Genomic DNA, 13027 nt, shown 5'->3' with positions numbered 1-13027 from the left:
AAGAAAGCTCCTTCGGAAAGATAAATAAATAAATGTTAAGGTAAAGAGGTAGGGACAAAAGGCAAGGCTGCGAACGTGCAGGATTATGCACATCTTGAAGCTTCATGAACCGTTACTTTTACTCCTAACTATCCTTCCGCAATTTTCCAGGTTATTCAGTAAGTCTGAAGTTTTATTTGATGGGAACTCTGGAATAAACTGGAATTTAAATGTTGTTGGATAGAGGCTTGAAAGAATCGGAAGTCTGAAGAAATGGGTGAGGTCTTCTTTTTGGAAAACCAGAATCCCTCCAACTGCAGTCGCCCTCCATCCAAATGGTTTGAATGGGTTAGATTCTTATGATCAAATTAGGCCTCCACGCTATCAGATTCAGAGAATAAAACACAAAAGGAAAATGTGCAAAAAGAATAAGTTTTGATGCATGATACCTGATAACTTTGAGCCGGCACTACTTGGATTTATGGAATGCAAAATCCCAAATGCTTTTAGGCGGTGGCTGCGCCTTCTAACTTGATAGAATTGATGATATAATAGGCACCGATCTGAAGGAACTCGAGAGAAAAAATGTTTTGTTATAGAACCAAGGTTTATAGAATATTGATAAACCATGCACAGCTTATGTATCTAATGAACTATCTGGCCTAGAGATTCTATGTGGTAATAAGGATCTCGGGCATAGTCATGCAAGAAGTTTTCTAATTTTCTTTTTTAAATGGGACAAAAAAAGCATGCAACTTGTTCTAAGCTTCTTGTTTTGCTTGCATCATGTTCAGATGGGAAGCCTTATGTAAAAGTCTGGGTTCTTGTTTTCCATTCTGGTGCATTACCAACTTTTTAAATTAATTAGATGAATGCAAGATCTAAAGAAAAATATACTCGCACGTATGCAATGCAGATTACATCTTGTTTTGTGGATATTCATCCAGGCTCTTTTTCAATAGTTTTTCTATACTCAGCTTTGTGCTCTGGTGTTTCATGTATAACCTTAATGGGCTGGGTGTGGGGTCTTTGGGCCTCCCTCTGTCTGGAGCTCGGCCAATGGGTCTGAGGTGATGAGGGTCGCCTGTGACGTATGTATCTCATGACCCAACCACAAAAAAAAAGGTACAGAATATGGCATGGCGTCTTTCACCTGCATGCGCGCAAAGATCATGCATTCATAAATCAATCAAGTATTTGGCCTACTTGTTCCAAAATAGAACAACAATGAAGTAGATAAAAATGAAGGCATATCTTCAAACAGCCAATACAAATATCAGTGGATATAAATGATTGGACAAAGACCCAAATGGTTTACACATGTGCACAAGCGTCCTTTCCTTCTTACACTTCGAATAGATCTATCAGAAAACACATTTCTAGGTCATGAACTCAAAATCCTATACATACAGCACGCTATCCTTGTCTGCAACCGCTATCGATATTCTTTAGTTTACACAATGATAGGCAGTATTTAGCTTTCTGTCTGCGAAGCATCTGATTGTCATTTCCTGATAAACAACTGGCAAAATTTCCATGGATGAAATCGATACATTCCAATAAAATAAATTCTACTTGCATACCTTTGCTATCAAATTTCAGAGTCAGTTTATTGCCCATACATAGTGCACCCATCAGTTGCAATAGGGGACCCTGCAATGGAAAATTGAATGGTGTGATCGCTGGCCCCTGTTCAGATTCACCATAATGAATTCTAGAATGTTTTGGTTTTTGAAAGTACAATGCAATTCAATGAACAGAAAGTTATTTATCATGTATAAAGAAACATAATCGGTAACAGGTGTATCAGCATGTGCACAGAAGCAGGTATTTTGTCAAGTTATAAGCTTTGCTATGTCAGTGTATACATATAGGGCCCCTAAAAGGAGTCCAGTGTAAATATAGATGATAACATAAATTCAAGCATCACAGTGCAAAAATACAAGTTTTCCAAAAGCAGGAAGCAGTAATAGCTTCACCCCCTTATCTGAAAACGAATTTTCTCCTGTTCTGCACACTGCTCTGAACTTTTTTAACTTGAGCGAAAATATACCCAAATTCTGTACTTCTGCAGGATGAGAGCCTGAAATATTTTCCACAGCCATCATAGCAAAAGGTGGTGAGTGTAAGGATCTCCTGATTATTGATATTAAAATGGAGTTAGAAACAAGGCACAAATAGGATAACACCTAGATTCATTAAATTAAGAACTACCTAATTTTACATGACACAATCGTTTAGATCATGAAATCTTTAGTAGTTTATATGTGCACACATTACAGCAGATAGACTTGTGCATAAGCAGAAGAGACAATCATCAATTATGCGAACTATAAATAATATGGTGAGTTAATGGAAGTTGCAAAATAATCGCCATATGTTAAGAGGATTGTATCATTAGGTTCAAAAAATGATATTCTGGTATCCATATCATGTATCAATAAACTACATGGAACATTATCAGTGGCATGAACCACTTTCTGAAGGTCAATCTTTGATTATAGTCAATTAAATTTTCTAAAAAGACTTGAGGTTTTGCAGAACAAATCAGTTATCCATGCTCTTCCCAAATACCTCACCATCATGTAAATGTAAGAGACAAGAAAATAAGTATCATTATCTATTTGGTTCAAAACAATCCTCGCAGCGATGTAAATACAGAGTAAACAAAAGCAAGTGCTAATGTTGTAACCTTTTTTAACTAATTAATTTGCATGTGTGGCACCATCAACTAAATCAAAACATATAGGATAGCATCAAACCTTAAAAACTCAAGTCAATAATATATAATGATAATTACAGGGAAAATGATTGTCTGATATTTTTTCACCATATAATAACAGCAAGCCAGTAAAATTCTTGCATAATCACAACAAATGCTGAAAAGGAAAGAAAACAGAATATATTACAATGCCATAAATTCTAGAAATATATAAAAATCAAGAAAATGGGGATATTTAGCTCAACTCAACTAAGCCTTAATCTCAAACTAGTTGAGGGTCAGCTACATGAATTCTTTTCCTCCATTTTGCTCGATTTTAAGCCATACTTTCTGAGAGATGTAGAGATATCAAGTCCTTTTCTACTACTTCATCCTATATGATTTTTGGTCTACTTCTATACCCTTTCATTACTTTTATATATATCAAATCACTTTTTTATACTAGTGCATCTCTTTGCCTACGTTATACATGTCCAAACCATCTACATCATCATTCTCTCAAGATGTCCTCAATTGGTGCTACTTCCACCTTTTTACAAATGACTTCATTTCTTATTCTACACTTCCATCTCAGCATTCTTATTTTGGTGACACTCATCTCATGCACATGTTGTTTTCTTGTCCAATATTCTGTATGATAAAATATAGATGGTCGTATGGCTATCCTATAAATTTTTTTCTAAAACTTGGTAGATAGCCTACAATCACATAATATTCCAATTGCACTTTTTTATTTCTATCAACCTGCTTTAATCCTATGAATAATATCCTCTTCAATTTTTTTCTCTTATGAATAATCGATCCTAAATACCAAAATATTCAATATATCGTAAAACCAAATATCAATCATTTTTAAACCAAAAACCCATCCGATTTTGACCAACTCCCAAAAAAATTAGGAGGTTCATGGAGAGAATTGATTTGAACAACAACCTCCGAACAAACTAAACCTGACCATTGTAGTACACAGCATAAAGGCATCAATCTGAATCAAAGCAAAAATTTGACAATCAGTAACCCAGAAAGTTCTGCAGGAACATCCAGAACCCAGTAATGCTTTAACTGATCCAAAAATTACCCATAAAAGGAGTTACGCCAATAACTGACTGATCCAATTAGCACGAAAAGAGAGATCCATTACAAACACATCTAACTCTGAGCAATATCTAAGGAAAGCAAAGGATTAAAGAAAAGAATCGATTCAAAGCCACTCTACAAGCTTCTATGCCCAAAACTATGGCAAGTTCAAACTAAACCTAGGCATGTTGGGAGTTCAAGAAGTTACAACATAAAGGCATAAATCTGAATCAAATCAATTGCATTTACATCAAAAACTTAAATATCATAAAACCTCTTAGTTTTCACTAACATCAACACCCGAAGTATTGTTTCAGCAATTGTAACGATTGAGAAAACCAACAATAATACCTAGAAGCGAGAATTAAAAAAAAAGGAAAAAACCGGTTTACCTAATTCTCACAACCATTTAATGTAACTATATCAAGAAAATAAAAGGAAAATATTAACGACAATCGATTCAAAGCTGCTCTTCAAGCTTCTGTTCCGAAATTATCTGAACGTTCCAACCTAAACCTAGGCAAGCTAGGGTTAGGGTTCCAAGAAATTGCAGCATGAATGCATAAATCTGAATCGAAATCAATTCCATATACAGCAAAAACTTGACGATTATGAACCCTAATTTTTCAAGAACATCCTAGACACAAGTATTGTTTCGAGATTCGAAGCGATCCAGAAAAACGAAACATAACTAGAAGTGGAGGAGGGAACCAATTCGAAGCCGGTCGCCGAGCTGTAGCCCTCATTTCTCTGCAGGAAATGAATCAATGCATAGGTAAAGTAATGGGACTTCAACTTTCCGAGAGAGAGAGGGAGGGGGGGGGGGGGGGGGGAGAAGGGGGGATCATATAAGATGGAAAACTAGCTTTTTTTTAAAAAAAGAAATTTCTTATATTTCATAAAAAAATCAATATAAGATTTTAAAAAATAATTTCTTTCAGATGAAAATTAAAATTTCTTAAAAAAACTCCTAAATTTTTACATAGGATGGAATTTAATTTTTTTTAACTAACAGCATATTTTATATAACATTTTATAAAAATAAATATTCAATCAAATATAAATAATTTAATAATGCATCATTTTTTTATGGTCAAATAAATATGCAAAAATTACTTTTCAATTATTATATTTAGACGTCAAATTTTTTAAAAAAATATTTTAATAAAAAATTTTTTTCTACCAACCAAACAAAGATGACAGTTTCTCGGTCCGAATTTGTAAAATGTAAATTTTAATCAAATCACACATTCGAGTGTACCAGTAGATTTGGCCTAAACAAAAAGAAAATCAAAAAAATAAAATGATATTTCTACTCTTTTGGTAAAAGATTTCCACCAAATCTTACTTGAAGACCATATTAAGATGCTTGAAAAAAAAAAAAAAGCTCTATCAAAATAGTTGCATGAACAAAACATTTTTTTTAAGCAAAAAAACTTGGCTAAAATTTTGAGCCACATAAACGTATAGGATAACATGCAACTTTTTGGAGCTCATAATAGAATATGTACAACTTGGTTTTACCAAGTATATAACACAAGTTTCAGGCCATCTGGGAAAAAATAATTGTAAAATCCAATAAGTGCATGTGGGTCATCGCTTATGTCACTTCGTTTGCGTTCTTAGTCCAAAAGTAAGAAATCAAAGAATTTTTCTATTAAAAAAAATGTTGAAGAAGTGGTCATTGATCCGTAAACAATTGCTCAAAGAAAAAGACTACTACGTAGGGAAATATTTATCAAGACAAAACTCGTAGTTATGGTTGCCCTGACAATACTAGAAAATATTGTAACTCTCCATCGGTTCAGATGTACATTCATTCAAATCACATATAACTATTATCTGACATCAAATCAAGTAATAAACTGATCTTAGTTTATCATTTAATGATATACATAATTAGTGAGTTTTTAAAACCTTTTAGTTGGAGCTCTCAATCTAGATTAGTGGTTGTTTTCATTTGAAATTAGTCATGACTTCTCCACATACACAAATCAGTTAAAATTCTGTTGTAGCCTGCCATTAAGATGTGTAAGTACATGTCCTAAGTCAAGATTCTTCATTTGTGTCGCCAACCAGAAATTCATGTCATGCCTAAAAGTCAATTGGATCACTAACATGAAAAGTTATGTTACATAACAATAAATGCAACCAAGTAAACGCTTTCTGATTATATATGTTAAATTTGTTTCTTTTTGGACCTACCAGACCAGTTTTGTGTAAATTAACCTCAATTATTCTATAACACCAGAGCTGATTGCAATTTGCCAGACTACCAGTCCAGATCATTTGTTTGTTGGCCCATCATTCAAATTGGCATGTCTTTATACTTCATTCCAAAGTCATATGAAGAACAGAACAAATAAAAGGGACAGTCCATATCATTCTATCAACATAATTTGTGGGTCCATGCAATTAAAAGACTCAAATGCATGTCATGTACCCAATACTTCCAAAGCAAACCTCTGATAAGAGAAGGAAAAGATAAGGAGAATAAAAAGAACGAGGGCAAGACCCTTTAGAGGCTTGAAGCATTTGATATGCAGATTTTTTTTTTTTTAGCAATAGATATGCAAATTTATATAATTTCTACAGTTCTGCAATTAAGCCGATTTCCCTCGCCCCCCGAGAAAAATGTCCAAATCCCTTGGTGTCACACATGATGCAAAAGAAAATATAAAGGAATTTTGAAGAGAGGAAGTCAATGTGGATTTACTCATGACTCTTTCTTTCCCTTTGAAACTTCTTGGTCATAAATTTATTTTTCCAATTTAATTAGTGATCAGTAGTTAGGTAAGAGCTTCTTTCTTACATGTATTGACTAACTCCTCAACACGAATCGGAAAGCAATAACAACATGTTGTTTTTCGACAAAAATAACTCCTCAATATGATAATAGCTCTCTAAAATTGTAAAAAACGATAACAGAAATTACTTTATTCTATAATCTGTTGAAAGTCAAATATGAGGCACTATTACACGTATGATAGCCATTATAATGAAATTTTAGCTAACTGGCTGTATGATGGTGATTTTTTAACTATATAAATATACAATGTAAGGCCTGCAACTACAATATTATTATGACTATTGTTCAGACCATCAAACAATTTTTTTCGTAATTAAGGAAACTATGAAGTAGCTTAAGAGAGTTTTTTTTTTTTCCCATCCTAAGCGGGGAGGGGCTCTAAACCTATAAGAAATCATAGAGATTATGCACAAATATTGGACATATATAATTTATGAATTATATATCCGAAATGAATTGGTGACGAATTCACCATCTCTGACCTTTTTTTACTTTCACAAAAGAAAACTCTTATGAATGATCCTATTGGGGAAAACGGCGCCTATTTGCGGGAACCTGAGGACATGGTTGGGTTAGCGTTGACCGGAAACCAACGCACGTGACATAAAATAATTAGGAGGCCGCGGAGACAGGTCAGAGGAGGGGAGCGGGGAGTACGGCGACCCGCGCTCCCACGGCGCAAACCAACGACATGTCTCACTGGTTGACATGTCTCACTCGTTGAAAAACCCCGTTTTCTTTTGCTTCTTGCATTGCACCTGGGATGTTGACCTTTTCATGTTTCCGACCTAAAAGAGATAAGCACTTGGATTTCAATTCTTAATGCCGGTCAAAGTCAGGAGGCTTCTCTATATAAGGGGGTGGATTGCAAGGACAAAAGGTAGAGAAGGAGAAGTTTCATCAAGGAGGAGGGAATTAGGAAGGGCGACCTTGGTTTGCCTTCAATGGAAGTGATGCTTGAGAGAAATTTTGTTGCCGAAGAGGACACGAAGGTCAAGTGTGTTGGGGATGAAGAGAGTGGAGAGATTGGAAAGGTGCTGCTTCTTCTTCTAATCTCTTGGCCTTTGTATTATGGTTTAATTCTCCATCTGAATTTTCCTTCTTTTTTGTTTTTAAATAAAAGATTGGTGAACTCCTTTTGAATTTTCGAAGGAATTAATGGTTAGATGCATGCTAGGAGTTAGAAGTTTTCTCTTCAATTGCTGCAGCTATAGTTCTCATTTGATGAAAAGGTCCATGTATTTGATATTTTCATGTTTCGGTGAAGTGAAATTGATCATTCCATGGTGAAAATCATGGCACCCATGAGCAGTTATATTACCAAAGACTATGAGCGTGCAGTCAGTAATCTTGACAAAAAGGGGATTTTTTTTTCATGTTTCAATAAAAGCAGCCTTGAAAGAAATTGAGAATTGGCCTACTGTGGAAGAATTATCATGCTATATATCTAGAATAATTCTGAAAAATCAATCAAGATCTCTAATTACTTGCTCAAAAGAAGAAGAAGAAGAAGAAATCCTAATATTCTTTTGATAATATTCCTTGCTTACAAATTTGTGATTTTGCAGTTTGGAAGTGAAATGCCAGTCTTTGATAGGGATTCTTCAAGGTCATCATCTCCAAGCCAAAGAGACTTAAGCAATAACAAACAGGTACGAAGTTATAAATTTTAACATAAAATAAATATACCATACATAGCATTCACCTATCTTCCAATTTCCAATATTCAAATAATGTACAACCAAATATCAAAGTGCAATCGAACTGAGCCGAGTCAAGCAGCCAGACGTTCGAGCTTGACTCGATTCAAAATACGCGAGCTCAAAATTCAATTTGAGTTTGATCGAGCCTTAATATCTAAGTTTGAACACGACTCAATAAAAAAAGAAACACTTAAGATCGACTCGACTCGAATATCAACAGAGCCATACTCGAAAAATATGATCAAAATAAAATATAACATAATATTATATTTTAAAATACTAATATATATATATATATATATATATAGTTACATACGTTATTTGATGTTTAAGAGCATGCTCATGTAAATATAATAGCTATCTTCTTCTAGGAAAAAAGTATCTTCTTGTATGCTCGATAATTATTAAATATATGGGTTCTTAGCTAAACAAATAGATCAAACCTAGCTAATTATTCATGCTTGAATTGCTTATAGCGTAATACATAAGAAACTGCGTTATGTACATATTAAGCTTAAATTGAGAAACTCAAATTGTGTATTCATATTGGTTTAGTTCACATTTACAATTAACACGGATCCCTCTAGCATAGTTAGCGTTAATTTATGGTGCACATGTTACATGGAAAACAAGAATTATTTCTTGAATTATGAAAAAGAAAAGAGTCAAGACAGTCTCAACTGAATTCAGGTCTCCACCGTGATTAGAAGTAAAAGATCATTCATGGACATGAGCCCGAGACCATCTTCTTGCAAGCACGACAACTCAAATACAAACAGTCAGGTGAGCATACATTTCCAGATACCTCAACAGGAAAGGCCAATAGAAATAGAAAAAAATGTTGCAGAATAAACCTTCTTCAAGTTTTATTCCCATATTCTTGACCAGGCTTAATATATAATTTTTCTGCTTAACTTTATTCCTCTGTACTAGTGTCATCCAATTGTAGTGTATGGGCTCGCAAACGAGGTATATATATATATGGATGGAAAATTGCTCATTCTCATCTCCCATTGTGGCTTTATAGGACAACCAGCTCGAATCCATTAATGCAGAAATGGGCGAGGCAAGAGAAGAGAATGAAAGGCTGAAGGCATTCTTAGCGCAAATGGCGAAGGATTACCAATCCCTCCAAATGCACTTCCTTGACATTGTTCAAAAAGAACATCCAAAGAAACCAGCCGAGACTTCTAGCACACTTGAAGATGTTGAAGAACCTGAACTTGTCTCACTCAGCCTTGGAGCAAGCGCAGGTAGAAGCAGAAAAGAAGAAAAAAGAAAAACAAATGAAGGCCTCACCCTTGGATTACACTATAAAATTGACGGTTCTAGCAGCAGCCGAAGTGAGCCTCCGTCCAATTTGAACCCGGACGGCAGCTTCGAGGAGCCCCAGGAAGAAGATACTGGGGAGCCATGGCCACCGAATAAGACGATAGAGAGTTCAAGAAATGGTGAAGATGTAGTGTTACCACAACCCCCTGTTAAGAGAGCGAGGGTTTCTGTGCGTGCAAGATGCCATGCCCCTACAGTACGTATAACTCCCTTATGTTCCCAGCGTTGCACTTGATCTGCATGCATGCGTATTGTAATGACCCGTGCAGGCGTATATTTAGTCCCACATCAGTTATTCACCTTAGGTACTTATACAAGATCAAGAAACCCAAATAATGTTTTTCGACTAGCCTTTTTTGGTGAGTTTCTGAGTTGTTACAAATGGTATTAGAGCGAACTCGGCTCGTAGCCTATGTGGACTAATGAACACTGGCTAAAGAAGGATGTCAGGGCTTGAACGGAAGGAGTCTGTGAGGATCCGTGCAGACGTGTGTTTAATCCCATACCGGTTATTCGCCGAAAAGATTTTGGGTACTTGTACGGGATCAAAGAACCCAAAAAATACCTTTCGGCTAGCTTTTTTAGATGAGGTCCTGAATTGTTACACATATTTTGTATATATGCATGCATAGATGTAGTGTTTGCATCATATCATTTTCATCGATGGGAAATGCTCATGCTTTTTCTATAAATTAAATCCTCTTTATCATCGAATTCTTATTAATTTTGGATTACTGATTGATATATACATCTATCTCCAGATGAATGATGGATGTCAATGGAGGAAATATGGGCAGAAGACCGCAAAAGGCAACCCATGCCCACGAGCATACTACCGTTGCACTGTTGCACCAGCATGCCCGGTAAAGAAGCAGGTATCATCTCTTCCTTTATAGTTTGGTCGGTTTCTTGGGTTGGATTCAGCCAATTTTTTTCTCTAAAGTAGTCTTCGGACGAAACTTTGATTTGATTGTGGCTAGATATATATAACTGCTTGATGATTACTAATAACAATCATTTTGCAAATGTCAGATGATTATTACGTTTCCTGCAGAAGTCTCATTACCTTTTAAATTGTTATTTTCGATCTTAATTATAAAGATATTTGTATTGATGGAATGAAAGCTTTAATCAACAAACCTAGACTCAGTCAAGCATCTTGCATCAGTTATGATTCAACAATGCACTTAAACAATGCACAGTTTCATTTAATATTGAAGTTGAAAGGATTGAACCAAACAAAAAACAAGCATCTGATTTTGACTGTTAACCGAGGAAATAGTAAACAGCAAACTGCTATCCCGATCTTGACATCATCGTCCGCCTTGGGACACTGCTGGTTTCGTGCACGCCTTCAACAAACAATATATTCAACATTCCGTGATCCAGATTCTTACCTAAATCATCATAATGATGTGATTTAGTGTTATGCTTTGCTTACTACGTACGTAATTATAAAAGAGATCATTCAGCGTCGTCTTCTCATCTGTTTTGCAGAAGAAATATATATGGTGGCAAAAATAAAATAACAAATTAGTCTTCTAATAAGAAAAATTTTGTCATGTTTTTTTCGGCATTGTTTCATTTCAGGTGCAGAGGTGTGCTGAAGACACGTCCATATTGATTACCACCTACGAAGGAGAACACAACCATCCTCTTCCGATGTCAGCCGCTGCCATGGCTTCTACTACCTTGGCCGCTGCATCCATGGCGATCTCTGGTTCATCCACTTCTCGTCCAGCCTTCGGATCCCCAGTCTCCTCTACCACCACCAGTACTGCCAACCTCCACGGCTTTAGCTTGCACCCACCAAACCCATCAATCCATTATTCCTCCCCTTACCACCCCACCATCACAATAGACCTCACTGCACCATCATCGACTCCCCATGTCAACTTCTCTTCAAACATCATCGACAGCTCAAGTTATTCCTCGACGAGTCTGAACTCCTCGTCCTCAGCTTCCAACACTGTGCCAGCATCTTGGGGTGATGGGTACTCAAGCTATGGAGCTCAGCCATGCAACAAGAGCCACACTGGATCTCTAAACCTTGGGAGGCAAACTCCAGACTCTTTCTTCCAATCCTATTTGCGCAGGGCTACCAGCCCAACTCCTGGTGGCCAGCATTTCCTGACGGACACGATCGCTAAAGCGATCGTATCGGACCCGAGGTTTCGATCGGCATTGGCAGCTGCCATTTCATCGCATGTCGGATCCCAGGGAGCCCAAGAGTCTTGAGTTTACTCAAGAGTGCTTCTGCATCGCCAGGGGAGATATACTAGGGATCGCATTAGCTGAAGATTTTTTTTTTTTTTTTTTTTTTAATTTGGAGTATTTTAGTCTATGATTTTCTTCCAAGGAAAATCTGAAACTTTTGCAAGGCATATTGGTTGTTCGGTAATACATAGTGTTTTTTTGGGTACAGTGTTGTATATAGTTTCCAAAACATCAAGTTTGAACCGGAAAGGATCCAGACTCTTGAATTTATGAGTTAAAATATGATGGAGAAAGAGAAGAGTTAAACCGAAGAACGGATAACATTTAATAATCATGTATACATGTTACTGGAGTGCTTGAACCTTATATCCTTGGGACCAGCTGAAGCTGGGGACTCAATGCTTTCACTAGTTTTGTTCTTTTTTTTTTTTTGGATGGAAAGGAGTCTAAGGAGATATTACGAGCTCCATAGGACACCCAATTTATTAACAGAAAGTATTTACATCAGTGTAAAAAAAAGGATAAAAAAGAAAAGGAGTAAAGGAGTCTATAAAACAGGATTTGTGTATGAAAAAGACAGTAACCATAGAAGTGAAAATAGAAACCTCTAAATTAAGGGAGAGAAAATATCAGTGTATGTAACATCCCATGCATGATAGGGCTGCATTAAGCTCATCAGCCAGGATTAAAGGATCATCATGGCACAATATTGGCACAGGGTAAGAATTTCTAAATCCATCATTGCCAAATGCAGCCAAAAAGAGCAACGGAGTCCAAGTAGAGATACAGCAGAAATTCCATCCTTGTTACCAACAATTCCTTCGCGCTCAGAAATGAACGGCAAAACAGAATCCACGAAGGATTAAATAAAAGAGAGCGGATATCCCATCATTGCAAAGAGCACAAGGGAATTGAATCCATCACCCAAAATCTTTGTTGATAATTTGTAAACTACTTTACACAAGGAGATTGACCTATAGTCATAAACAGTATGACGGTTAGATTTCTTATGGATTAAATCAAGATAAGTGTGCCCCCACTGTGTGGAGAAAGTTGCCCATGCCACCAAAATAAAGTGAGAATTTTTTTGCATGAATACCCTCCTAAATATTAAATTTTGTATAAATACTCTTCCAAAATTAATATTTGCGTGTATATCGTCGTAAAACACTTATTTTGTTATTCTAC

At 36.0% G+C, this 13027-nt stretch overlaps 1 protein-coding gene and 1 long non-coding RNA gene across 5 annotated transcripts; one reads left to right on the top strand and one right to left on the bottom strand.

Annotated features, from left to right (window-relative positions):
* Nucleotides 1-1212: 1212 nt before the first annotated feature.
* Nucleotides 1213-4602, bottom strand: LOC103720422 (uncharacterized). 2 transcript variants are annotated; one of them, XR_606166.6, is made up of 2 exons: nt 4471-4602; nt 1213-2115 (listed from the first exon to the last, which is right to left on the bottom strand). It is a non-coding gene; the product is annotated as an uncharacterized LOC103720422 (long non-coding RNA). The 2 variants fall into 2 exon arrangements; XR_015969135.2 differs by having other exon boundaries at nt 4490-4595.
* A 2849-nt stretch (nt 4603-7451) lies between these two features.
* On the top strand, nt 7452-12171 carry LOC103720433 (WRKY transcription factor 72A). Of its 3 annotated transcripts, XM_088705099.2 has the most exons (6): nt 7452-7621; nt 8156-8239; nt 8981-9073; nt 9318-9818; nt 10384-10497; nt 11213-12169. In XM_088705099.2, the coding sequence occupies exons 1-6, from the start codon at nt 7532-7534 to the stop codon at nt 11858-11860; spliced, it is 1530 nt and encodes a 509-aa protein (XP_088561225.2). In that variant the 5' UTR covers nt 7452-7531; the 3' UTR covers nt 11861-12169. The 3 variants fall into 3 exon arrangements, with proteins under 3 accessions (XP_088561225.2, XP_088561226.2, XP_088561227.2); XM_088705100.2 differs by lacking the exon at nt 8981-9073 and having other exon boundaries at nt 11213-12170; XM_088705101.2 differs by lacking the exons at nt 8156-8239; nt 8981-9073 and having other exon boundaries at nt 11213-12171.
* The last annotated feature ends 856 nt before the right edge of the window (nt 12172-13027 follow it).

Source organism: Phoenix dactylifera, chromosome 9, assembly GCF_051530095.1.
Source record: "Phoenix dactylifera cultivar Ajwa chromosome 9, Ajwa_hap1_PhDact_Kaust_v1.1, whole genome shotgun sequence".
NCBI lineage: Eukaryota > Viridiplantae > Streptophyta > Magnoliopsida > Arecales > Arecaceae > Phoenix > Phoenix dactylifera.
This window is presented reverse-complemented; position numbering and strand designations above follow the sequence as displayed.

What these genes read in the sequence shown, in the direction of transcription:
- LOC103720433 (XM_088705099.2), top strand. Translation starts at nt 7,532, where the DNA reads ATGGAAGTGATGCTTGAGAGAAATTTTGTTGCCGAAGAGGACACGAAG. An exon ending in ACTCAAATACAAACAGTCAG is followed by an intron (nt 9,074 to 9,317) that starts GTGAGCATACAT and finishes GTGGCTTTATAG; the next exon opens with GACAACCAGCTCGAATCCAT. An exon ending in CAAGATGCCATGCCCCTACA is followed by an intron (nt 9,819 to 10,383) that starts GTACGTATAACT and finishes ATCTATCTCCAG; the next exon opens with ATGAATGATGGATGTCAATG.